Source organism: Schistocerca nitens, chromosome 1 (genome assembly GCF_023898315.1).
Source record: "Schistocerca nitens isolate TAMUIC-IGC-003100 chromosome 1, iqSchNite1.1, whole genome shotgun sequence".
NCBI lineage: Eukaryota > Metazoa > Arthropoda > Insecta > Orthoptera > Acrididae > Schistocerca > Schistocerca nitens.
In genome coordinates this window covers 158956140-158982889 of record NC_064614.1, presented here as the reverse complement: position 1 = coordinate 158982889, position 26750 = coordinate 158956140, and the positions used below count along the sequence as shown (strand labels likewise).

The following is a 26750-nucleotide window of genomic DNA, read 5'->3' as shown; positions in this document are numbered from 1 at the left end:
ACTTTAGACTAAGCTTGTCGAGTCTCTTTTAATTTACGAGTTTGATATGCTGCAAATATAAAGTAGTCTCTTGGAATTTAAGTAAGTTATAGCCAAAAAAGAAATATCTATTGCGCCAACAACAAACTTGGTACAAGTTTTACTACTTCCCTGGAGCGTTTTTCTGGTTATGGTTATTAACAATGTTTATGACGTCATATATCCTGAACTGTGTGTTGTATAATGATTTAATTTTGCAGGTACATACAGTGGTATATGTGAACAGTCTGCAAAATATGTCGCGAATACAGGTAGTAGTAAATAAGAAACGAATGAACGTCACATCCGATACGTTAATGAACAGCGAACACGTATCAGGGGACAATTTTTTTCCTTTGTCATTATTTGGACGGTGTCAGCGAGAAAAAGTTTCATAGAGGTTTAAATTATGTGAAGGTTTTCGAAAACGGGCAAACAGCGTTTCTAGATAAATATCTAATGAATATAAAGTTAAAATTTGAGCCGTTTGCTGTGGTAGTTATTAATATAATTGCAGCCCGTTGTGCAAAAAACCGTTTTTGAAGTTTTCTCAGAAACGTCCATGAACAAATATCGCTTTTATATGCATAAGACACACACTGGATCACTCGTAATGCAAAGGAATCACCGATTTGTTCAGTTTGACTAGGCTGGAGAAAGCTTGTAATATTTAAATTTTGCCCCTGTACTGTTGGCATACAAATGGTCGCTACGTCAAGGGCTAGCCAATTCCAAAATACTAGACCCCTCATGTGTCTCTTCAACAGAAGAAAAATCCATTTTCATTACATTTTGGAACATACTGGTTTCGTGTATGCACCAGTCCAGTAGCAGCAATATGCTTACACACCAACGTCACTGTGGCCAACAGGCCATCGTCAATCGTGTGAAATAATCTATACTATGATACTATTGTCATTGTGATTGCTATCGACTCAACTTATGATACACGATTAATATCGCGATCATCGATGGATCGATTTTTCTAGTAATCGAGATATGTGTACTGTCAGTGCAAGACTGTAAATAGTGTCGAAGTGATGGCTGTGTATTTGTTGTATTGCTGAAGTCGAACAATCGAACATCAACAATGGAGTTGACAGATACATACTATAACAAATCTGAATATGTCGAAACGGTAAATAGTTTGTCTGCCCTGTGTTACTGTAGTTTTCTTATTCCATTGCACCTCAGTGACTGGGGCAACTGTCAGTTTCTAATCGGTTAAAAGACAAGAATGTTGTTTCTAAATATTTCAATTACTGACACTGTGTACAGACGAAAAAACAGAAAAATCATGTTTTTAAAGAATTTGTTTTTACCATCAAAAGTTAATTTATCACTTTTGCGATTAAATCCGTGAATATAAATTAGTGCTTGGAATATAATGTTGTGCAGGTCCGGTTTGAATGCTGATGTTTCTCACAATATTAAGGATAGGGTGACCATGTAGCTGAAGTCAGAGCTTTTCATAGCCTATACACAGCATACAACTCGTTCTCCAAGAGCAATTCCAGTGATGAAAACTTGTTTCTTTAATTTATATTCCCATTCCTTTTCACATATATATGAATAATTTCCCATAGAGAGTCAGGTATGGAGAAAAACTTCTGTGTGCTAATGACAGCATCACAGTGATTACAGACAAAAATTCAAAACATTTAACAGAAAAATCCAATGAAATGCACTGAGACGTCCACAACTAATCACGAAAAAAAAAGATTAACGTTAAATGTGAAGAAGACAAACTGTATAAACTTTTGATTAAGTTAAAAGCCAAGTGATACTACCCTAAAAGTAAACGGTGATGTACTAGAGTGTGTTACTGGTACCAAATTCTTGGGGATGAATGTAGATTGTCGATGGAAGTAGACAATATGTGGGAAGTTTTTCAAAGACGGTATCATCAGCATGTTAGGCTCTGCGAATCCTTGTCCATATTTCATGTCTCAAAGTAGCCTACTTTGGATATATGGATTCAATCATAAGTTATGGGATAATATTTTGGAGAATAAGCGCTGGGAACATGCAGACTATTTTCAAGATACAGAAAAGAGCTGTACAAACAGTAGAAACAGGGCACATTGTAAATAATTATTCAAAAAAACTAGAAATTCTGATAGTTGTGTGTGAATACATCTATCACAACATAATGTACACAGAATGATTCACAAAGATATGCAAACATTTTGATATGTCATTCTACAAGTAAAACTAAAGAAAAAACTTCATGTAAACATAGGTCCGCAAATTTTTAGTTACGGCTAATAAAAAATTTTGCCTGAAATTTAGCAACTTCGCTAATATGAAGCCATCACAGAACTATACTAGGTTAAAGTAAAGCACGATTTACATTTATTTTGTTGTTACTGGTTTGGTGACTAATAAAACATGTCCCACACATGTATCTGCATTACTTGCTTGTATTATGAATGCAATAGACAAAATTAAGAACAACCCTGTGAAACTGAAACAAGCAACAAAATTTGTTCATACACATAGAGCTAAATGCCTTGAACTCGATGGAGACATTTTTTAATATTTATTGTGAATTTGTATGTACACTGTACAACTTCCTTAACACTAAGCTTTGTTTTTTCCGGTTTAACATGAATTCACATATGCTATGGTATTAATAAATGTAGATTATCTGACACATTCATACTGTTTCAGTTAATGTTATTACCATCATTTTTTCAAAATTAAATTCTCTACTTCTTCTGTTCAAAACTTTGTGCAGTTGTCTGGAATTTAAAAAAACAAGTTGTGCCAAGTAGTTAATAAATTAAAAAAATTACAAAATTATGTCTTTGCTTCTTTGGATGTTCTGGAAAACTGCTGTAGATATACATGTCTGGGACATGTTTTATTGAATTCACCAGATCAATAACAAGAAAATAAATGGAAATTGTGCTTTACTTTAATTTCGTACAGTTTTGCAATGGCTTCACATTAGCGAAGTTGCTAAATTTCAGGCAAAATCTGTTGCTACCCGTTAACTCCGTAAGTAAATATTTGTGGACCTATGTTTATATGAACTTTTTTCTTTAGTTTTACTTGTAGAATAACACATTAAAATACTTGCATATCTTCATGAATCACCCTGTATAAGAAAAATTCTAAATCTGAACACCACAGATATCCCTCTACATGACCATAAAACAAAATCCACGCACTTTTTGCATATAATCAGAGGAAACAATTGAAAAACTCAATATAGTGTATTATATCGTGGAATAAAATTGTGCAATAGACTGCTACAAGAAGTAAAAGACATAAATGATACCACACCTTTAGCCAAAGGCGAAAAAAATTCACTAAATAATAGTTTCTATACTCTAAATGTATTCTTAAAGTAACTATAGATAGTAACTTAATGAACATTGTACTATGTATTACTTTATTAGAAAAGTAGGGCTAAGTATATGAGCTATAAAAACTGTAAGAGAAATAATTTTTATAATAAATATTGACAAACATTTGACAACAGCCTTACAATGTGTATTGTTCAACAGATGAATCAATCAGTCATTATAGATTCAACCATTTGCCTTCTGAACTTGTATATTAACTTTTCTTCTTGCCGAATTTCCTCTTGAACTTGTTCCCTTTTTTATTAGGATGAAATAACATGCAGATTTATAACATGTCCATTTCTTTCCAATGACCTACTTGCTTGAAGATTAGAGAAGCATGCGGGTTTACTGGCTAAGTTTTGAGTGTGATAGTGGCCACATTCGAGATGATGGTTGTGGTGACAGATGTATGTGTAGTGCAGGCTGTCGTCTAAGTTAGGTTAGAAGGTGACAGTTTGGTTGGCAGTTGGCAAAATTAATGAATGAATTTGAATACAAAATGAAGACTGTTGTAGATATGAACAGTTAAAAGGGATGGTGGAGACACGACATTAACACATACTGCCAACTAAGAGATAATATAGTTAAAGTCCATTCAAAGGTAATTCAATACCTCACATAAGACCTCTTGTACTTTCAGGCATCAGGAAACAAGGTTAGCAGGCAGACAGTTTTGTGTGGCTCACAAAACATAGTACTGAGCGGAAAAGTAATTGTTCAATCTGATGCCATAATTAGAGGAGATTTAGCTAATGTACGGGCAGGCCGGCATTGCATTATCAGTAAGCATGCAGTCATTCGACCACCATTCAAAAAATTCAGTAAAGGGTAAGTGCAAATTGATTATTAGCTGAAATAATTGTTGTTAAGAATTAAAAATAACGTTGAAACCATTCTTTATTGTTGGTGACTTGTCAATGAATGCAGTTTTATACCTACATAAATATGTATAAAGAACATATACATATGTGAAAAAGATCCACACACAAATACATATTGATTACAGTGTAAAACTCAAAATGGCTATTACATGTTTTCCTCTTTCTTAAAATTTTCCACATTAATAAAATTTCCTTTTATGGCATTTTCAGTGTTTGCTTTTGCAGTTTTGGTTATATGTAAATAGAACACTTATATCTATTAAAACAAGATATGTCTATTCACAGAGATTGTAATGTAAAAATGGTACTTGTCTTCCTCATTTATAAAATATTTCACACTGTAATAACATTTGCTTTTTGAGTCTTTTACAATGTTTGGATCTGTAGTTTTTGACTTGTTGTGCATGAACGTCAACCATATTTTATTGCTTAGTTCAAAGCCTTGTAGGCTTTGTCAGTGACAAGGCAACATATAGTCTGAAATGTGCTTTGTTTCATATTTAGTTAGTTACATGTTCCATAGATAATTTGAATGATTCTTTTATCAAAATGATGTGGGATAAAACATTTTACAGGATATTTGTACATGATTAGCATCATATTAGGAACACATTATTATTTTAGTCCTACCATGCAGATACACTTGAAAAAGATGTTTTTCCAGTTTGCAAATAAAAATTCGTCCATGGAATAGAAGGAGTTGCCCAGAAGAAATTATTTTAGATTATATTTAAAACTTGCTTTGCTACCTGTCAGACATAGTATGTTATTGGGCAAATGATCAAAAATATTTGTTGCTGCATATGGAACTCCTTTCTGAGCCACTGACAGCTTCAATAATGAGTCATGAATGTCATTCTTTCCTGTAGTATTGTAGGTATGGACATCAATGTTCTCCTCAATTTGTGATGGATTATTTATAATGAATTTCATTAGCAAATATATGTATTGTGATGGTGCAATTAAAATACCTAACTCCTTGAAGAGTTACCCACATCATAACTGCATGTGAACACCACATATTATTCTTACAGCTCACTTTTGTGTAATCAGTACTTTCTTTCTGAGTGGCAAGTTAACCCAGGAAATGATTCCATAAGACATTAGGGATGAAAATATGCAAAATGTGTCAAGAGGTTGATTGATTTGTTTCCAAGATTAGTAATTATATGAAGAGAAAAAGTAGCTGAATTTAATCATTTGGGAAGCTCATTACTATGCTTCTTCTAGCTAAAGTTTTCATCAGTATGGGTGCCCAAAAATATCTACATCTACATACATACTCCTCAAGCCACATTATGGTACACAGCAGAGAGTACGTTCTGGCACTACTAGTCATTACCTTTTCTGTTCTTCTTGCAAATAGAGCAAGGGAACAATGGCCATCTCTATGTCTCCATATGAACTCAAATTTTTTTTTTATCTTCGAGGTCCTTACGCAAAATGTATGTTGGTGGCAGGAGAATCGTTCTGTAGACGACTGCAAATGCCATTTTTCTACATTTTCGCACTAGTGTTTCGAGAAAAGAATGCCGTATTCCCTCCAGGAATTCTGATTTAAGTTCACAAAGCAATCCCGTAATACTCACATGTTGAACATCCCAATAATAATCACATGCTGCTTTAGCCTACCAGTAACAAATCTAGCAGACCGCCTCTGAATTGCTTCAAGGTCTTCCTTTAATACTACCTGATGGGCATCCCAAACACTCGAGCAGTACTCGAGATTTGGTCACACTAGTGTTCTATTGCTGATCTTCTTTATAGGTAAGCTGCACTATCCTAAAATTCTCCAAATAAACTGAAGTTGACCATTTCCCTTCCCTTTCGCCATATTTACATGCTCGTTCCATTTCATATTGCTTTGCCATGTTATACCTACAGGGTGTTTCAAAAATGACCGGTATATTTGAAACGGTAATAAAAACTAAACGAGCAGTGATAGAAATACACCGTTTGTTGCAATATGCTTGGGACAACAGTACATTTTCAGGCAGACAAACTTTCGAAATTACAGTAGTTACAATTGTCAACAACAGATGGCGCTGCGGTCTGGGAACCTCTATAGTATGATATTTTCCACATATCCACCATGCGTAGCAATAATATGGCGTAGTCTCTGAATGAAATTACCCGAAACCTTTGACAACGTGTCTGGCGGAATGGCTTCACATGCAGATGAGATGTACTGCTTCAGCTGTTCAATTGTTTCTGGATTCTGGCAGTACACCTGGTCTTTCAAGTGTCCCCACAGAAAGAAGTCACAGGGGTTCATGTCTGGCGAATAGGGAGGCCAATCCACGCCGCCTCCTGTATGTTTCGGATAGCCCAAAGCAATCACACGATCATCGAAATATTCATTCAGGAAATTAAAGACGTCGGCCATGCGATGTGGCCGGGCACCATCTTGCATAAACCACGAGGTGTTCGCAGTGTCGTCTAAGGCAGTTTGTACCACCACAAATTCACGAAGAATGTCCAGATAGCGTGATGCAGTAATCGTTTCGGATCTGAAAAATGGGCCAATGATTCCTTTGGAAGAAATGGCGGCCCAGACCAGTACTTTTTGAGGATGCAGGGACAATGGGACTGCAACATGGGGATTTTTGGTTCCCCATATGCGCCAGTTCTGTTTATTGACGAAGCCGTCCAGGTAAAAATAAGCTTCGTCAGTAAACCAAACGCTGCCCACATGCATATCGCTGTCATCAATCCTGTGCACTATATCGTTAGCGAATGTCTCTCGTGCAGCAATGGTAGTGGCGCTGAGGGGTTGCCGCGTTTGAATTTTGTATGGATAGAGGTGTAAACTCTGGCGCATGAGACGATACGTGGACGTTGGCATCATTTGGACCGCAGCTGCAATACGGCGAACGGAAACTCGAGGCCACTGTTGGATCACCTGCTGCACTAGCTGCGCGTTGCCCTCTGTGGTTGCCGTACGCGGTCGCCCTACCTTTCCAGCACGTTCATCTGTCACGTTCCCAGTCCGTTGAAATTTTTCAAACAGATCCTTTATTGTATCGCTTTTCGGTCCTTTGGTTACATTAAACCTCCGTTGAAAACTTCGTCTTGTTGCAACAACACTGTGTTCTAGGCGGTGGAATTCCAACACCAGAAAAATCCTCTGTTCTAAGGAATAAACCATGTTGTCCACAGCACACTTGCACGTTGTGAACAGCACACGCTTACAGCAGAAAGACGACGTACAGAATGGCGCACCCACAGACTGCGTTGTCTTCTATATCTTTCACATCACTTTCAGCGCCATCTGTTGTTGAAAATTGTAACTACTGTAATTTCGAAAGTTTGTCCGCCTGAAAATGTACTGTTGTCCCAAGCATATTGCAACAAACGGTGTATTTCTATCGCTGCTCGTTTAGTTTTTATTGCCGTTTCAAATATACCGGTCATTTTTGAAACACCCTGTAGATATTTAATCAACTTGACTGTACCACATATCACATTACTAATGCTGTATTCGAACATTATGGGATTGTCTTTGTACCCATTTGTGTAACTTAAATTTTTCTACATTTAGAGCAAGCTGCCATTCATCACACCAGTGAGAAACTTTGTCTAAGTGATACTGTATCCTCCTACAGTCACTCAATGAGGACACCTTCCTGTTTGCCACAGCATCACTAGCAAACAGCTGCAGAGTGCTGCTCACTGTGTTCATCAGTTCCATATGCTCGCACCTTTCTTAACAGTCTGCTGTGGATCACAGTGTCAAATGCTTTCCAGAAAACTGGGAATATGGATCTGCCTGTTGCCCTTCATCCATGGTCTGCAAGATATCATGGGGGAAAAGAGCAAGCTGAGTTTCACACAAGTGATACTTTCTAAATCTGTACTGATTTGTTGACAGAAGTTTTTCTGTCTCAAGGAAATTTATTGTATTCAGATAGAGAATATGTTCAAGAATTAGGCAGCAAACCAAGTTGTAGATATTGGCCTGTATGTTTGCAGGTCTGTTCTTTTACTCTTCTTAAGAATAGGAGTCACCTATGCTTTTTTTCCAGATGCATGAGACTTTGTGCTGAACGAGAGCTTTGGGGTAAATGCAACATAAGTAAGGGGCTACTGCTGTAGAATACTCTCTGTAAAATTGAATTGTGACTTATTTGTTTTCAATTCTTTCAGTTGCTTTTGTACACCAGGGATACCTATTACTATGTTGTCCATATGTGAGCCAGTGTGACGGTCAAACAATGGCATGTTTGTTCAATCCTCTTGCATGAATGATTTATTAAAAGCAAAATTTAAAACTTCAGCTTTCCTTTTTTGCTGTCTTCTATTGCTACATGTGTCTGGCCAGAATTTTCTTGGTTTCTCAGCAAGATCTTTTGCTATGGTATCATGGTGGAAATTATTGTATGCTTCACGCATCTGTCTTTTTACAGGTGCACAAGTTTCTGCTAACTTTTGCCTGTTAGCATTTGCACTTTTTTTTAAATGGAGAGTGCAACAATCTCTGCTTCTTCAACATTTACCGAATTTTTTTATTAAATCACTGTGGGGCTTTTTTTGTCCTTAATCCATTTACTTGACACACGCTTCTCCAGAGCCAATTTACAGTCAGTTTGACTTTTCCCATAATTCCTCTAGATGTCCATTATATTGGAACTAAATGGTATCCATTCATTGCGTAAGTGGAATGCTAACAACTACTTACCTGCTCTTTCTAGCACAAGTACTGTCCTACCCTTCTTGATGAATTTATAAACTTCAAAAGCATTGTCACTGTGGTGACATCATGATCACTAATCCCTGTCTCTATACTGACATTGTCAATAAGGTCAGGCCTGTTTATAGCTTCAAGGTCTAAAATATTTTCATTGTGTGTAAGCTGTCAAACTAACTGTTTGAGATAGATTTTGGAAAATGTGGTCAAAATTACTCCACAAGACTGCTTGCCCATACCATTTGCAATGAATCCATAGACATTCCAGTCTATCCTGGGTATGTTAAAGTTGCCTCCAACTAATATTGCATGATCTAAATATTTCCGCTCTATTCAGTGTAGACTTTCTTTGAATGATTCTAAAACTGTCACAGTCGAATTGGGTGGCCAATAAAACATCCAATAATTAATTTGAGTTTGCCTAGACTTGTTACTCGCATCTAGATAAGTTCACAGTCAGACTCAATTTTGACCTCGATAGACACAATATTTTTGTCGACTGCAGTGAATACTCCCCCTGCTCTGACATCCAATCTGTGTTTACAATATAAGTTCCATGCCCATCTAAATATTTTGGCATTTTCTTCCTCGTGATTCAGCCAGCTTTCGGTTCTGAGAGTAATTTGAGTGTGACAACTTTCCTGAATAGCAGTAAATTTGGGATCTTTGTTAAGAATACTTTTTTTGTCAGGTTGTGAAGCTTGTAATCTCCTCCCTCTTTCCTTATTCCATCTATTGTCTACGTTAGTCTTTTATGTAGATTTGAGAGGAGCGAAGATTACAGTAAACTTTCTAGTTTACTTAGCTTTTCATGTAGAGTTGGCTCCAGTTCTTCTTGTCTAGGGGTCTGATTCTTGAAGCTGAAAATGTCACATTTTAGATGCACATGGTTGAATTGGTCTAATGAAATTTGAAGAATTTTTGTTTTTACGTAAATAAATTTTTTGACATTTTAGTATATCATATAGTCTTTTGTTGTTCCATAATAACAAAGCCGAAATTACATTGTTTGCATAAAATACAAAAATACATCCGATCACATCAAAGGCATGATTACAACTTTCACACTCTGCAGAAATAACCATATTCCAAAGGGTTTACAATTTTTCGAAACAAATGAATTTCTTCTAGTTTCGTTGCATTATTACTTTCTTTTGATTATTATTTCGTAAATGAATCCAGAAATAAATGTAGTCAACAGTACAATATTGCATGATTAGTAATAGAAATTTTAAGTGTGCCAGTTGTTTGTAATTTCAAATGTTTCTAAAAGAATACTTTTAACTGTACATTCAGAACTAGTACTTATCGATTATAACATCGAGACTAAAACATTTTATAAAGTAATTCATTTTCATAAATTTTAGTTTGAAATATAACATACGATGTATAAAATTATATGAAAGTTTTTAGAAAAGCAACTGAGATAATATTGACCTGTCCAAAACTCGAAAAATAATATTGGTATTGACAACTACTGTTGAGGAAAAGAAATGCTAGAGGAGAGTGTCCTGCTATAGTGTGTCGTTGCAAGTTGTGAGTCTGCTTGCATCCCACGAGCAAGGCTGGCAGTCTTCACGATTTCTGCCAGTTGCCCATACGAACAGAGGTTGGCCTTAGAACCCAACCCTGGGTGGTATTTCCGTAAGGGCTCCATAATGCACCTAACATTAGAGATCCGGGACACTATTATGGACCTAACATTGGAGACTCTGATAATTAACAATGTCCTATCCCTGTGTGCCTGCTCAGACACTGCTGTCTGCTCATGGAGTGAATGGACGAGGCCAGACAACCAGCCTCTGGGTTGACTGTCCAACTCGAGCGATCTGAATGTGTTACAACCTGTCACCCATCCTATGGGGAGTGCGGATCCTCACGTCGGGGATACTGCAAAGTGTCTTGGCAGCAGAGTGCATGGGCTAAACAAGCAACACCTGAGATGTCCATTGTGATGCACCAGATTCTCAGCCACCACTACGTCTTGAGGTAGCAGCCTGAAGACAGATGAGAATGGCCACAAGCACCTTCAGCTGTTTGCGAACTGCGGCCAGCTCCTCCTGTGTCCTCGCACAGTATGCACACATCCTATCCATCCTAGTACTACTCATGTAAGAATTAAATATAACAGCACACAGGGAAACCTAAATATGTAACTTCCTACTCTCCTGATGTGTCATCCATGGAAGCCAACATGTTACTGAGGTGTTTAGCTGGCTGGTCAAAAGAAATGACAATTGCACTACAGATTCCACGAATCTACAGTTCACAGTTACTAAAATGCAAAACTGCTCCTCTTAGATACAAAACCACACAAGGAATTTAAGAATTAAGCTATGGAGGCTCATAGAGAAAGCTTAATATGTAACTTGCTACACTTCTGGTGTGTCATTAGTGGCAGCTGGAGCTTGACTAAGCTGAGACAAACGGCTGCTGGCTGTTCATGACAAACAATGATGACTGCATGAGTATAAACATAACAGTTAGCATTCTACCCTGTTTACTGGCTTGTGTTCATGTGCTACATCACATATTGGTACAACTATTTAGGGACAGAATTGAATATAGCGTGTTTTCTCAAAATTTAGGGAGAGTCATTTTTCAGACAACCACATAATAATCTTTGGAAAGCAACATTGCCTTCTCAATAGTGAGGTATATTATAACACAAATATTTTCTGCCAAAAGTACCAATTCTACTTGTTGAATGTTAAATGGAACATCATTCACATATATAAGAAATAGCAGTGCAACTAAACTGAATACTGTTGGACATTCTTTGTGATTTCTTCTTAGTTACTAAAATTTTCTACTCTTCCAACATTGTTTGAATTATTCTGCACAACGTTTTGCGTTTTGTTTGTTAAGTGTGATCAGACCAGTTGTATGTAACATAATCTACTCAATCAAACACCTTGGAATGATCATAAAAAAGTTCCAAGTGGCAACATTTTATTGTTTTGGGATATTCTGAGTAAATTGTTTCGCCCTAAAAATGAGACTGCTCTTCAGTAGATTAGTGTTTTGAATATTTTAGAAGACATGTCAGTAAGGGAATTAGACAATAATTATTTAAGTCTTTCTTGTCACCTTTCTTATAAAGATGTTTAACAATTGCATATTTTAATCTGTCTGGAAAAATTCCTTGTGCTAGTGGTGTGTGTTATATGTATCACTAAGAACATGAGTTATTAAGTTATAAAAACTTTTCAGAACTCTGTTTGAAATTCCATCAATGACATTATTTTTAGAATTTTTATAGTTCTATTAATTTCCGTGAAAGATGTTGGTGCTACCGGTACTTCTAGTTGTTTGAAGTTTTGTGGAATGACATTTTTAATATATTCTCTTGCTTCTTGACTGAACCATTTACCTAATCCTATTTCTTCTGCTACATTTAAAAAATGATCGTTAAAAGTGCAAGCATTTGTAAATTATCACTCGCAACATTGTCATAATTATGTCATCCTTCGAAATGTTGTGGGTTTTTCAGCTCAAGGAGCAGTGTTTGTATATAAAGATACAAGCAATTGTTATTAAGTCAAGATTTTTGAGTAATGGTTTGCATGGTTGGCTATTGTTTGTTTCTGTCATAATTCAATTTTTTTTATTTTTTATTTTTTTAGCTAGAACATTCTGAAGAGATTTCCTTTTTCAGCACCAAAAAAAAATTATTTTGTGTCTAACAACTGAAATAAAATAAACATGATAAACAATTTTCTTAACAGCTAAGTCAGTTACATTGTTTTGGCTCTTGTTGCATAAACAAAACTGTTTAATCGCTCCACTCAGCAGTCCACATGATTACTCTATGACAAGTTTTTGGAGGGGGGAGGGGGAGGAAAAAATACCTTATAAATGTTCAGAATGTACAAATTAATTTGTGATGTGAATGTAAAATGACTCTCTCTACATCATTACAATCTCGTGCAAAATGATCCATGGAACATGAAACTAACTTTGTAGTAACTCCATGAAATTTAACAGACCTAGCAGTGATCAGGTCTTCATCCTTGGATTTTAACTGTGATATATGTTCAAAGTTTGTTTGGTCCTGAAATATACAGTAGATGTTTCTGTAATGTGCAGTTTGACAGCATTATTATTTATCCAAGTTTCAAGTTCTTGAAGGGCTTGTTTTGTGTTCTGTGGTAGTTCTTCATTGTCTTCACAGTGTGTTTCTGCTGTTGAGTCATCTGCATATAGAATTATTTCATTGTTGTTGTACATGGCATGTTGTTTATGTTATGGACCTAATATGGATCCCTGGGATATGTCTGCTTGTATCTTCTTCCAGTTGTTATTTTTTTCTGATTGATTACACACTGTTTGCTCAAATATTTAATAAAAAAATTAATAATATTTGGGCAGAAATTCTCATCTTGTCTGTCCTTTTGTGGATAGATCAAACTTCCGTATATTTTAACATGCCGGAAAAGCAGCCCTCATCAAACAATTGATTTATGACATGGCGGAGTTGGGATGCAATATTATGACATCCTGCTAGTGTTATTTCTGTTGGAATTTTATCGCAGCCCACAGATTTAAGATGTTAGCCACATCATGACAGAACACAAGAGTAAATTTAAATTCTATGGATCTGTATTGCATTGTACTGGAATTTATATGAGGAGTGGAGATATCAAACAATGGAAAACCCAAGATGGAATGTAATTATATTATGAAATATTATGAAACTAATATTATGAAAAAGGAAAGTTGCCACTCACCATGTAGCAGAGATGCTGAGTTGCAGATAGGAACAACAAAAAGACTGTCACAAATAAAACTTTGGGCCAGTAAGGCCTTTGTCAAAAATAGACGACACACACAAACGCACACGCACTCATGCAAATGCCGCTCACACACACATGACTGCAGTCTCAGACCTCTGAAGGCACACTGTGAGCAGCAGCACCAGTGCATGATGGGAATGGTGACTGGGTGGGGGTAAGGAGGAGGCTGGGGCGGGGATAGTAGGGTAGGGCTGGCAGACAGTGCAGTGCTCTGGGGAGCACACAGGGACGAGGTGGAGAGAGGATAGGGCAGCTATGTGCAGTAGGAAGGATAGATGGCGGGCAGTGGAGAGATGGGGAGGAGGGGGGGTAGTGGAAAAGGAGAGAAGTAAAAAGACTGTTTGTCTTGGTGGAATGACAGCTATGTAGTGCTGGAATGAGAACAGGAAAGAGGCTGGATGGGTGAGGGCAATGACTAATAAAGGTTGAGGCCAGGAGGGTTACAGTAACGTAGGATATATTGCAGGGAAAGTTCCCACATGTGCAATTCAGAAAAATGAAGGATGTCGTGTTTGGCAGCGTGCTCAGCAACAGGGTGCTCCACTTGTTTCTTGGCTGCAGTTTGTTGGTGGCCATTCATGTGGACAGATAGCTTGTTGGTTGTCATGCTCATATAGAATGCAGCACAAGTGGTTGCAGCTTAGCTTGTAGATCACATGACTGGTTTCACACTTAGCCCTACCTTTGATGGGATAGGTGATGTTTGTGACTGGACTGGACTAGGTGGTGGTGGGAGGATGTATGGGACAGGTCTTGCATCTAGGTCTATTACAGGGGTATGAGCCTTGAGGTAAGGGGTCGGGAGCAGGGGTTGTGTAGGGATGGACGAGTATAGGTTCGGTGGACAGCGGAATACACTGTGGGAGGTGTGGGAGGGATAGTGGGCAGCACATTTCTCATTTCAGGGCATGACGAGAGGTAGTCAAAACCCTAGCGGAGAGTGTAATTCAGTAGCTCCAGTCCTGTCTGGACTGAGTTACGAGGGGAATGCTCCTCTGTGGGCAGACAGTAGGACTTTGGGAGGTGGTGGTAGACTGGAAAGATGAGGCATTTGTTTTTGTACAAGGTTGGAGGGATAATTATGGTCTGTGAAGGCTTCAGTGAGACCATCGATATATTTCGAGAGGGATCGCTCGTCACTGCAGATGCGATGACCATGGGTGGCTTGGCTGTATGGAAGGGACTTCTTGGTATGGAGTGGGTGGCAGCTGTCAAAGTGGAGGTATTGCTGGTAGTTAGTAGGTTTGATATGGATGGAGGTACTGATGTAGCTATCTTTGAGGTGGAGGTCAAATCAGTAATTTTATCTGAAATTATAAAGTACCTATTTAATTCTGCACAGATCTGTCTGGTGTCTGTCACAGTTTCCACATCAGTTTGTAATTTAGGGTTAAAATCAGCAGTTTTCTTGGTACCTACTTGAGTTGTGACAATCTGCAATACAGCTTTTGATTTGTTTATGGCATTTGAGATGAGCTTAATGTTTGCCATTTGCTTTGACTGTTTTATAAGTTTGCCAAATATTCTTTTGTATTTGTTTACATATATGAGAAACTCCGTATCGCAGTTGGTCTTTGCTTCCATGTGAAATTTCCTCTTTCTGATGCTAGAGATGTTGATGCCTTCAGTTATACCTGAGTTTTTGTACGAGATTTTTCACGAACTGTTATGAAAAGAAAACATTCATTGATTATACTCTTGATTTCCGATACAAAAGCTTTGTAGTTAGTGTGTACTAAACACTGGTTGCTGAATTACAAAGAAGTTTCATTCAGTTTTGTCTTAAGTTCCTGACTCTTTTCACTGCATATTTATTTAAATTTGGCATTGACACAAACAGGACTGATTGGTCATGTTTCCTCAAGTCTAAAGTGAACTGCCGGATAAATCACTGCTTCTCAGGGAGTAAGACAAGACTAACAACCATCACTAATCAGTAGTCTTACCAACTGCGACATGGCCGCGTATACAAACAGCGATCCAATACTGTCAAATGTTTTTTTATTTTTCCAGTCTTTAACCACAATATCAATTCTTTAGACGATGACCGGTTTCAGTCCGTAATGATCATCCTCAGATATACAATATACAAATACATACACCTAGTGAGCAGTGTGTCTTTCAACATAATACAGCAATACATATCACAATATACTATCATACAACCAGGGAAATGCATAGATAAAATACGGTAAAACGTACCTTTTTTACACCATGTCCTAAAGTGATAAGGCTTAATGGCATCATCAAAACATATAAATATAATCAGCACAGCATCATCACATATATCTAAAATTAACGTGTCGAGTAGGCCACATCATCCACACAGTCATTATTGCAACTTCTACTGAAATACAGTAGCTGCCAGAAATCTGTTTGCCTACATTCTCCCTAGATGTCGCTACTGTGGGCTTAGATGTAGCCATCAGTTACACAAAAAAACATGTTGTTGTTGTGGTCTTCAGTCCTGAGACTGGTTTGATGCAGCTCTCCATGCTACTCTATCCTGTGCAAGCTTCTTCATCTCCCACTACTGACTGCAGCCTACATCCTGCTGAATCTGCTTAGTGTATTCATCTCTTGGTCTCCCTGTACGATTTTTACCCTCCACGCTGCCCTCCAATACTAAATTGGTGATCCCTTGATGCCTCAGAACATGTCCTACCAACCGATCCCTTCTTCTAGTCAAGTTGTGCCACAAACTTATCTTCTCCCCAATTCTATTCAATACCTCCTCATTAGTTATGTGATCTACCCATCTAATCTTCAACATTCTTCTGTAGCACCACATTTCGAAAGCTTCTATTCTCTTCTTGTCTAAACTATTTATCGTCCACGTTTCACTTCCATACATTGCTGCACTCCATACAAATACTTTCAGAAACGACTTCCTGACATTTAAAACTGTACTCGATGTTAACAAATTTTTCTTCTTCAGAAACGCTTTCCTTGCCATTGCCAATCTACATTTTATATCCTCTCTACTTCGACCATCATCAGTTATTTTGCTCCCCAAATAGCAAAACTCCTTTACTACTTTAAGAGTCTCATTTCCTAATCTAATTCCCTCAGCATCACCCGACTTAATTAGACTACATTCCATTATCCTCGTTTTGCTTTTGTTGATGTTCATCTTATACCCTCCTTTCAAGACACTGTCCATTCCATTCAACTGCTCTTCCAATTCCTTTGCTGTTTCTGACAGAATTACAATCTCATCGGCGAACCTCAAAGTTTTTATTTCTTCTCCATGGATTTTAATACCTACTCCGAATTTTTCTTTTGTTTCCTTTATTGCTTGCTCGACATACAGATTGAATAACATCGGGGAAAGGCTACAACCCTGTCTCACTTTCTTCCCAACCACTGCTTCCCTTTCATGCCCCTCGACTCTTATAACTGCCATCTGGTTTCTGTACAAATTGTAAATAGCCTTTCGCTCCCTGTATTTTACCCTGCCACCTTCAGAATTTGAAAGAGAGTATTCCAGTCAACATTGTCAAAAGCTTTCTCTAAGTCTAAAAATGCTAGAAATGTGGGTTTTCCTTTCCTTAATCTTTCTTCTAAGATAGGTCATAGGGTCAGTATTGCCTCATGTGTTCCAACATTTCTACGGAATCCAAACTGATCTTCCCCGAGGTCGGCTTCTATCAGTTTTTCCATTTGTCTGTAAAGAATTCGCGTTAGTATTTTGCAGCTGTGACTTATTAAACTGATAATTCGGTAATTTTCACATCTGTCAACACCTGCTTTCTTCGGGATTGGAATTATTATATTCTTCTTGAAGTCTGAGGGTATTTCGCCTGTCTCGTACATCTTGCTCACCAGATGGTAGAGTTTTGTCAGGACTGGCTCTCCCAAGGCTGTCAGTAGTTCTAATGGAAGGTTGTCTACTCCGGAGGCCTTGTTTCGACTCAGGTCTTTCAGTGCTCTGTCAAACTCTTCACGCAGTATCATATCTCCCATTTCATCTTCATCTACATCCTCTTCCATTTCCATAATATTGTCCTCAAGTACATCGCGCTTGTGTAGACCCTCTATATACTCCTTCCACCTTTCTGCTTTCCCTTCTTTGCTTAGAACTGGGTTTCCATCAAAGCTCTTGATATTCATGCAAGTGGTTCTCCTTTCTCCAAAGGTCTCTTTAATTTTCCTGTAGGCAGTATCTATCTTACCCCTAGTGAGATAAGCCTCTACATCCTTACATTTGTCCTCTAGCCATCTCTGCTTAGCCATTTTGCACTTCCTGTCGATCTCATTTTTGAGACGTTTGTATTCCTTTTTGCCTGCTTCATTTACTGCATTTTTATATTTTCTCCTTTCATCAATTAAATTCAATATTTCTTCTGTTACCCAAGGATTTCTACTAGCCCTCATCTTTTTACTTATTTGATCCTCTGCTGCCTTCAGTATTTCATTCCTCAAAGCTACCCATTCTTCTTCTACTGTATTTCTTTCCTCCATTCCTGTCAATTGTTCCCTTATGCTCTCCCTGAAACTCTGTACAACCTCTGGTTCTTTCAGTTTATCCAGGTCCCATCTCCTTAAATTCCCACCTTTTTGCAGTTTCTTCGGTTTTAATCTACAGTTGTAACCAATAGATTGTGGCCAGAGTCCACATCTGCCCCTGGAAATGTCTTACAATTTAAAACTGGTTTCTAAATCTCTGTCTTACCATTATATAATGTATCTGATACATTTTAGTATCTCCAGTGTTCTTCCAGGTATACAACCTTCTTTCATGATTCTTAAACCAAATGTTAGCTATGAGTAAGTTATGTTCTGCGCAAAATTCTACCAGGCGGCTTCCTCTTTCATTTCTTAGCCCCAATCTTATCTCATCATACATTTCATCAATTTCTTTGTCATCTGCAGAGCTAGTTGGCATATAAACTTTTACTACTGTAGTAGGCGTGGGCTTCATGTCTATCTTGGCCACAATAATGCGTTCACAATGCTGTTTGTAATAGCTTACCCGTACTCCTATTTTTTTAGTCATTATTAAACCTACTCCTGTATTACCCCTATTTGATTTTGTATTTATAACCCTGTATTCACCTGACCAAAAGTCCTGTTCCTCCTGCCACCAAACTTCACTAATTCCCACTATATCTAATTTTAACCTATCCATTTCTCTTTTTAAATTTTCTGACCTACCTGCCCGATTAAGGGATCTGACTTTCCACGCTCCGATCTGTAGAATGTCAGTTCTGTTTCTCGTGATAACAGCGTGCTCTTGAGTAGTCCCCGCCCGGAGATCCAAATGGAGGACTATTTTACCTCCAGAATATTTTATCCAAGAGGACACCATCATCATTTAATCATACAGTAAAGCTGCATGCCACAGGAAAAATTATGGCTGTAGTTTCCCATTGATTTCAGCCTTTCCCAGTACAAGAACAGCAAGGCCATTTTGCTTAGTGTTACAAGGCCAGATCAGTCAATCATCCAGACTGTTGCCCCTGCAACTACTGAAAAGGCTGCTGCCCCTCTTCAGGAACCAGACGTTTGTCTGGCCTCTCAACAGATACCCCTCCATCGTGGTTGCACCTACGGTACGGCTATCTGTATCGTTGAGGCACGCAAGCCTCACCACCAACGGCAAGGTCCATGGTTCATAGGGGGAGGCAAGAAAACATAATCTGATACAAACACATAAGGTAAAATACATGTAGCAACTTTTAAAATTGATAACTATCATGGAAACCAATAGCGATACAGTTACCCATATAAATTTATTAAACAGAAATATATGAAGAGAACAGGACTGATCTTTTTATGGTGAAGATATGGTCAACAATTAATATACATAATACATTGCCTGTAGCAACCTGTAAATTGGCTGTGAAAGCTAAAATGTCTATATGACAGCTGAAAAAAGGACAGATCAATGATAAGCACCCTCTGTTGGGTCAGCTGCCAGGCTGTTATGTAGGCGCGCACCGATCTTAAGAACTTAACCACTAGAGGGCTTTACATACAACGTGATATGTCTCCCACATAAAACGTTTAAACAACATATTAACAGTCAATACGAACTGCGACATGGCCGCGTATACAAACAGCTATCCAGGCGTTAATCCAGTCCCGTCTGGATTATGGGAGCCTGGCTTATGGCTCAGAATCCCCATCTGCGTTGCGGGTGCTGGACCCGATCCTCCACAGTGGGATACGCCTAGCCACTGGTGCTTTCCGTACCAGCCCTGTGGACAGCATACTAGTGGAGGCAGGTGTCCCTCCCCTGCGGTTACGGCGCCAACGTTTGCTGGCTGCTTATGCTGCCCATGTTTTTAGCTTGCCCGGGCATCCAAACTATCGTCTCCTGTTCCCGCACTCGGTCGTCCATCTGCCAGAATGTCGGCCCCGGTCTGGTTGTACGATCGCGGTCCGCGTCAAAGAGCTTCTCTCTGGGCTTAGGGTTTTCACTGTTCCAACTCCTTTTCGGGCCACTTTGCGTACACCCCCATGGTGTGTTCCTCGCCCTTGCCTTCGGCTCGACTTGGCACAGGGCCCGAAGGACTCAGTCCCTCCAGAGGCCTTCTGCCACCGCTTTTATTCCATCCTGGCCACGTATCAGGGCTCTGGAGTTGTATACACTGACGGTTCGATGGTTGCTGGTCGTGTCGGTTATGCGCTAACTCTAGGGGACCATTCCGAACAACGTTCCTTGCCGGACGGCTGCAGCGTTTACACTGCTGAGCTGGTTGCCATCTTTCGTGCCCTAGAGTATATCCGCTCCTGCTCAGGTGAGTCCTTCGTTATCTGTAGCGATTCCCTGAGTGGTTTACGAGCTCTCGACCAGTGTTTCCCTCGTTCTCGTGTGGTGATGGCTATCCATGAGTCCCTGCATACTCTTGCGCGTTGCGGACGGTCTGTGGTCTTTGTGTGGACCCCCGGTCATGTCGGTATCCCGGGCAATGAACATGTTGACCACCTGGCGAAAGAGGCCACGAGTAAACCACCTCTGAATGTTGGCCTCCCAGAGACTGATTTGCGGGCAGTCCTCCGCCGAAAAGTTTTTGTGCTTTGGGACGCTGAATGGCGCGATCGGATCACGCCCAATAAACTCCGTGCCATTAAGGAGATGACGACTGTGTGGCGGTCATCCATGTGAGCCACCCGCAGGGACTCAGTCGTCCTTTGTTGGCTCCGCATTGGCCACACCTGACTGACGCACAGTTATTTACTGTGTCGTGAGGATCCACCTCTTTGTCGTTGTGGGGCGTCCTTGACGGTGGTCCATATTCTGTTGGAGTGCGCCCTATTAACTGTGCTCAGGCAGACTGATACGCTCCCTGCGCTTTTAACTGACGACTCTGTCATAGCAGACTTGCTTGTTTGTTTTTTTTGGGCAGGGGGCTTTTATCGCTTAATGTGAATGTGTGTGTTTTTGTGTTGATTCTGGCCTATGGCCTACGATTTTAGTCTGCTATTTTAATGTGTTTCTCGGTGGTTGGCTTTTCCCTTTTTTCTCTATGGTCGGCCAACCACCGTCACACTCGGTGTGATTTTAATTTGTTTTGTCTGTTCTTTGTCGGAGTATTTCTAGTCCTGTTTCGTCTGCTGTCTTTCCTGTTATTCGTTTTTTTAGTCTCTTTTGGTGGTTTTAGTTTTTTTGGAGCAAGGGACCGATGACCGTAGCAGTCTGGTCCCTTTAACCCCACAAACCAACCAACCAACCAACCAACCATTCCCACACAGAAAGCTTCACAGTGTCGGCAGGTCAGTTGGTAAATCACGTGGGTGCTTTCACACGTGGTTCTGTCTTTGATCGTGTACACCTTCCGGGTTACAGGACTGGAGTAGGTGGTGGTGGGAGGGTGCATGGGACAGGTTTTACACTGGGGGCGGTTACAAGGGTAGGAGCCAGAGGGTAGGGAAGGTGGTTTGGGGATTTCATAGGGATGAACTAAGAGGTTATGAAGGTTAGGTGGACAGCGGAAAGACACTCTTGGTGGAGTGGGGAGGATTTCATGAAGGATGGATCTCATTTCAGGGCAGGATTTGAGGAAGTCGTATCCCTGCTGAAGAGCCACATTCAGAGTCTGATCCAGTCCCGGAAAGTATCCTGTCACAAGTGGGGCACTTTTGTGGTTCTTCTGTGGGAGGTTCTGGGTTTGAGGGGATGAGGAAGTGGCTCTGGTTATTTGCTTCTGTACCAGGTCGGGAGGGTAGTTGCGGGATGCGAAAGCTGTTTTCAGGTTGTTGGTGTAATGGTTCAGGGATTCCGGACTAGAGCAGATTCGTTTGCCATGAAGACCTAGGCTGTAGGGAAGGGACCGTTTGATGTTGAATGGGTGGCAGCTGTCATAATGGAGGTTCGGTTGCTTGTTGGTGGGTTTGATGTGGACGGATGTGTGAATCTGGCCATTGGACAGATGGAGGTCAACGTCAAGGAAAGTGGCATGGGATTTGGAATAGGACCAGGTGAATCTGATGGAACCAAAGGAGTTGAGGTTGGAGAGGAAATTCTGGAGTTCTTCTTCACTGTGAGTCCAGATCATGAAGATGTCATCAATAAATCTGTACCAAACTTTGGGTTGGCAGACCTGGGTAACCAAGAAGGCTTCCTCTAAGCGACCCATGAATAGGTTGGCGTACGAGGTGGCCATCCTGGTACCCATGGCTGTTCCCTTTAATTGTTGGTATGTCTACCCTTCAAAAGTGAAGAAGTTGTGGGTCAGGATGAAGCTGACTAAGGTAATGAGGAAAGAGGTTTTTGGTAGGGTGGCAGGTGATTGGCAGAAGAATTCAGATAGTAAAAATGTTGAGTAACCTCAGCTAATTTAGTCACTGGGAAGATCTATCAAAAGGGATGAGTAGGTTTTATTTTTTTTTTTTTAATTTTTTATTCTAGTGATTTGTCTGCCTTTGATTCATTGATGCTGGATGAAGCTTTACAGTTGGAAGATTCTGACAAATGGCTTCAAGCAATACATGAGTAATTAGTGTCAAATGGAGAAAACTGTGCATATGAAAGAAGGGACGCAATCAATGCCAGATTGATTTTTCAAAACCAAGAAAGATTTCAAAGACATGTTATATGCTATAAAGTGCAAAGTGAATCTTATCAACAAAGAAAGTGCTTGAAAGAAAGGTTTAGCATCTGATGAAACCTATGCACCAATGATAATGTATAATTTACTCAGATTGTTTGGACTTGCTATAAGATATGATTTAGGTATTTATTGTTAGCATGTAATTACTTCAATTCTTTATGGTTACTTTGTTGATGAAAATTGTTGTTGTTATGGTCTGTTATTGTTAGCATGTAATTACTACAATTCTTTATGGTTACTTTGTTGATGAAAATTGTTGTTGTTATGGTCTGCAGTCCAAAGACTGATTTGATGCTTCTCTCCATGCTCCTATTATATCCTATGTAAGCAACTACTGCAATCTACATTCATTTGAACCTTGTTGCTGTATTCATTTCTTGGGCGCCCTCCGTAATTATTACCCACCACATTTCCATTCAACACTAAATTGATGATTCCTGCCCATATAGCAGAGTTCATCTATTACTTTTAATGTCTCATTTCCTAATTTAATTCCATTGCAATGCCTGATTTGATTTGACTACAATCCATTAATCCCCGTTTTGCATTTGTTGAGGTTCATCTTATATACTCCTTTCATTCCATTCAAATGCTCTTGCAAGTTTTTTGATACCTCTCACAGAATTACAATGTCATTGGCAAATCTCATAATTTTTATTTCATCTCCTTGAACATTAATTTCTTCTCCAAATTTTTCTTTGGATTCCTGTACTGCTTGCTCAGTGTACAGATTGAATAACATTAGAGATAGGCTACAGCTGTCTCACTCCCTTCTCTACCCTCAACCACTGGTTTCCTTTCATGCCCTTCAACTCTCATGACTGCCATCTGGTTTTTGTGAGGTTGTAAACAGCCTTCTCTCCCTGTGTGTTTTACCCCTGCCACCTTTAGAATTACAAAGAGAGTATTCCAATCAGTTTTTGGTCCCCTTCCCCAAATGAACCAACCAAACAACCAACGATATATACAGTTCCACACAGTAAATGGAATGACACCATTAATAAATATAGACTTCGATCAGAAATCGGTAGCTAAGGTAGAATATTCAAAATTTCTAGGTGTATGCATTGATGAGGGGTTGAACTAGAAAAAACACACTGAGGATCTGCTGAAACGTTTGAGTTCAGCTACTTATGCTATTAGGGTCATAGCAAATTTTGGCGATATACATGTGAGTAAATTAGATTACCACGCCTATTTTCATTCTCTGCTTCCGTATGGCATCATATTCTGGGGTAACTCATCATTGAGTAAAAGAGTGTTCATTGCACAAAAGCGTGTAAACAGAATAATTATTGGAGCTCATCCAAGATCATTCTGCAGACACTTATTTAAAGAGCTAGAAATCTTCGCTGTAGCCACACACACACACACACACACACACACACACACACACACACACACACACACACACATATATATATATATAGAGGGAAACATTCCACGTAGGAAAAATATATCTAAAAACAAAGATGATGTGACTTACCAAATGAAAGTGCTGGCAGGTCAAAAGACACACAAACATACACACAAAATTCAAGCTTTCGCAACAAACTGTTGCCTCATCAGGAAAGAGGGAAGGAGAGGGAAAGACAAAAGGATGTGGGTTTTAAGGGAGAGGGTAAGGAGTCATTCCAATCCCGGGAGCGGAAAGACTTACCTTAGGGGGAAAAAGGGACGGGTATACACTCGCACACACACACATATCCATCCACCATTGTTGTTGTGGTCTTCAGTCCTGAGACTGGTTTGATGCAGCTCTCCATGCTACTCTATCCTGTGCAAGCTTCTTCATCTCCCAGTACCTACTGCAACCTACATCCTTCTGAATCTGCTTAGTGTATTCTTCTCTTGGTCTTCCTCTACGATTTTTACCCTCCACGGTGCCCTCCAATGCTAAATTTGTGATCCCTTGATGCCTCAAAACATGTCCTACCAACCGATCCCTTCTTCTAGTCAAGTTGTGCCACAAACTTCTCTTCTCCCCAATCCTATTCAACACCTCCTCATTAGTTATGTGATCTACCCATCTAATCTTCAGCATTCTTCTGTAGCACCACATTTCGAAAGCTTCTATTCTCTTCTTGTCCAAACTAGTTATCGTCCATGTTTCACTTCCATACATGGCTACACTCCATACAAATACTTTCAGAAACGACTTCCTGACACTTAAGTCTATTCTCGACGTTAACAAATTTCTGTTCTTCAGAAACGATTTCCTTGCCATTGCCAGTCTACATTTTATATCCTCTCTACTTCGACCATCATCAGTTATTTTGCTCCCTAAATAGCAAAACTCCTTTACTACTTTAAGTGTCTCATTTCCTAATCTAAGTCCCTCAGCATCACCCGACTTAATTCGAATACATTCCATTATCCTTGTTTTGCTTTTGTTGATGTTCATCTTATATCCTCCTTTCAAGACACTGTCCATTCCGTTCAACTGCTCTTCCAAGTCCTTTGCTGTCTCTGACAGAATTACAATGTCATCGGCGAACCTCAAAGTTTTTACTTCTTCTCCATGAATTTTAATACCTACTCCGAATTTTTCTTTTGCTTCCTTTACTGCTTGCTCAATATACAGATTGAATAACATCGGGGAGAGGCTACAATCCTGTCTCACTCCTTTCCCAACCACTGCTTCCCTTTCATGCCCCTCGACTCTTATAACTGCCATCTGGTTTCTGTACAATTTGTAAATAGCCTTTCGCTCCCTGTATTTTACCCCTACCACCTTCAGAATTTGAAAGAGAGTATTCCAGTTAACATTGTCAAAAGCTTTCTCTAAGTCTACAAATGCTAGAAACGTAGGTTTGCCTTTTCTTAATCTTTCTTCTAAGATAAGTCGTAAGGTTAGTATTGCCTCACGTGTTCCAACATTTCTACGGAATCCAAACTGATCTTCCCCGAGGTCCGCTTTTACCAGTTTTTCCATTCGTCTGTAAAGAATTCGCGTTAGTATTTTGCAGCTGTGACTTATTAAACTGATAGTTCGGTAATTTTCGCATCTGTCAACACCTGCTTTCTTTGGGATTGGAATTATTATATTCTTCTTGAAGTCTGAGGGTATTTCGCCTGTCTCATACATCTTGCTCTCAAGATGGTAGAGTTTTGTCAGGACTGGCTCTCCCAAGGCCGTCAGTAGTTCTAATGGAATGTTGTCTACTCCCGGGGCCTTGTTTCGACTCAGGTCTTTCAGTGCTCTGTCAAACTCTTCACGCAGTATCTTATCTCCCATTTCGTCTTCATCTGCATCCTCTTCCATTTCCATAATATTGTCCTCAAGCACATCGCCCTTGTATAAACCCTCTATATACTCCTTCCACCTTTCTGCCTTCCCTTCTTTGCTTAGAACTGGGTTTCCATCTGAGTTCTTGATATTCATACAAGTGGTTCTCTTCTCTCCAAAGGTCTCTTTAATTTTCCTGTAGGCAGTATCTATCTTACCCCTAGTGAGACAAGCCTCTACATTCTTACATTTGTCCTCTAGCCATCCCTGCTTAGCCATTTTGCACTTCCTGACGATCTCATTTTTGAGACGTTTGTATTCCTTTTTAGCTGCTTCATTTACTGCATTTTTGTATTTTCTCCTAAATCTCTGTCTTACCATCAATTAAATTCAATGTTTCTTCTGTTACCCAAGGATTTCTATTAGCCCTCGTCTTTTTACCTACTTGATCCTCTGCTGCCTTCACTACTTCATCCCTCAGAGCTACCCATTCTTCTTCTACTGTATTTCTTTCCCCCATTCCTGTCAATTGTTCCCTTATGCTCTCCCTGAAACTCTCTACAACCTCTGTTTCTTTCAGTTTATCCAGGTCCCAACTCCTTAAATTCCCACCTTTTTGCAGTTTCTTCAGTTTCAATCTGCAGTTGATAACCAATAGATTGTGGTCAGAATCCACATCTGCCCCTGGAAATGTCTTACAATTTAAAACCTGGTTCCTAAATCT

General features: G+C 39.3%; 1 protein-coding gene across 1 annotated transcript in view; it reads left to right on the top strand.

The window, feature by feature from the left end:
* The first annotated feature begins 1019 nt into the window (after positions 1–1019).
* Positions 1020–26750, top strand: part of LOC126244045 (dynactin subunit 5) — a 43216-nt gene continuing 17485 nt past the window's right edge. The window contains exons 1-2 of the mRNA XM_049948208.1: positions 1020–1156; positions 4015–4202. Coding sequence (XP_049804165.1) covers positions 1109–1156; positions 4015–4202 — 236 coding nt within the window. The 5' untranslated portion in view covers positions 1020–1108. The remainder of the gene's footprint in view (positions 1157–4014; positions 4203–26750) is intronic.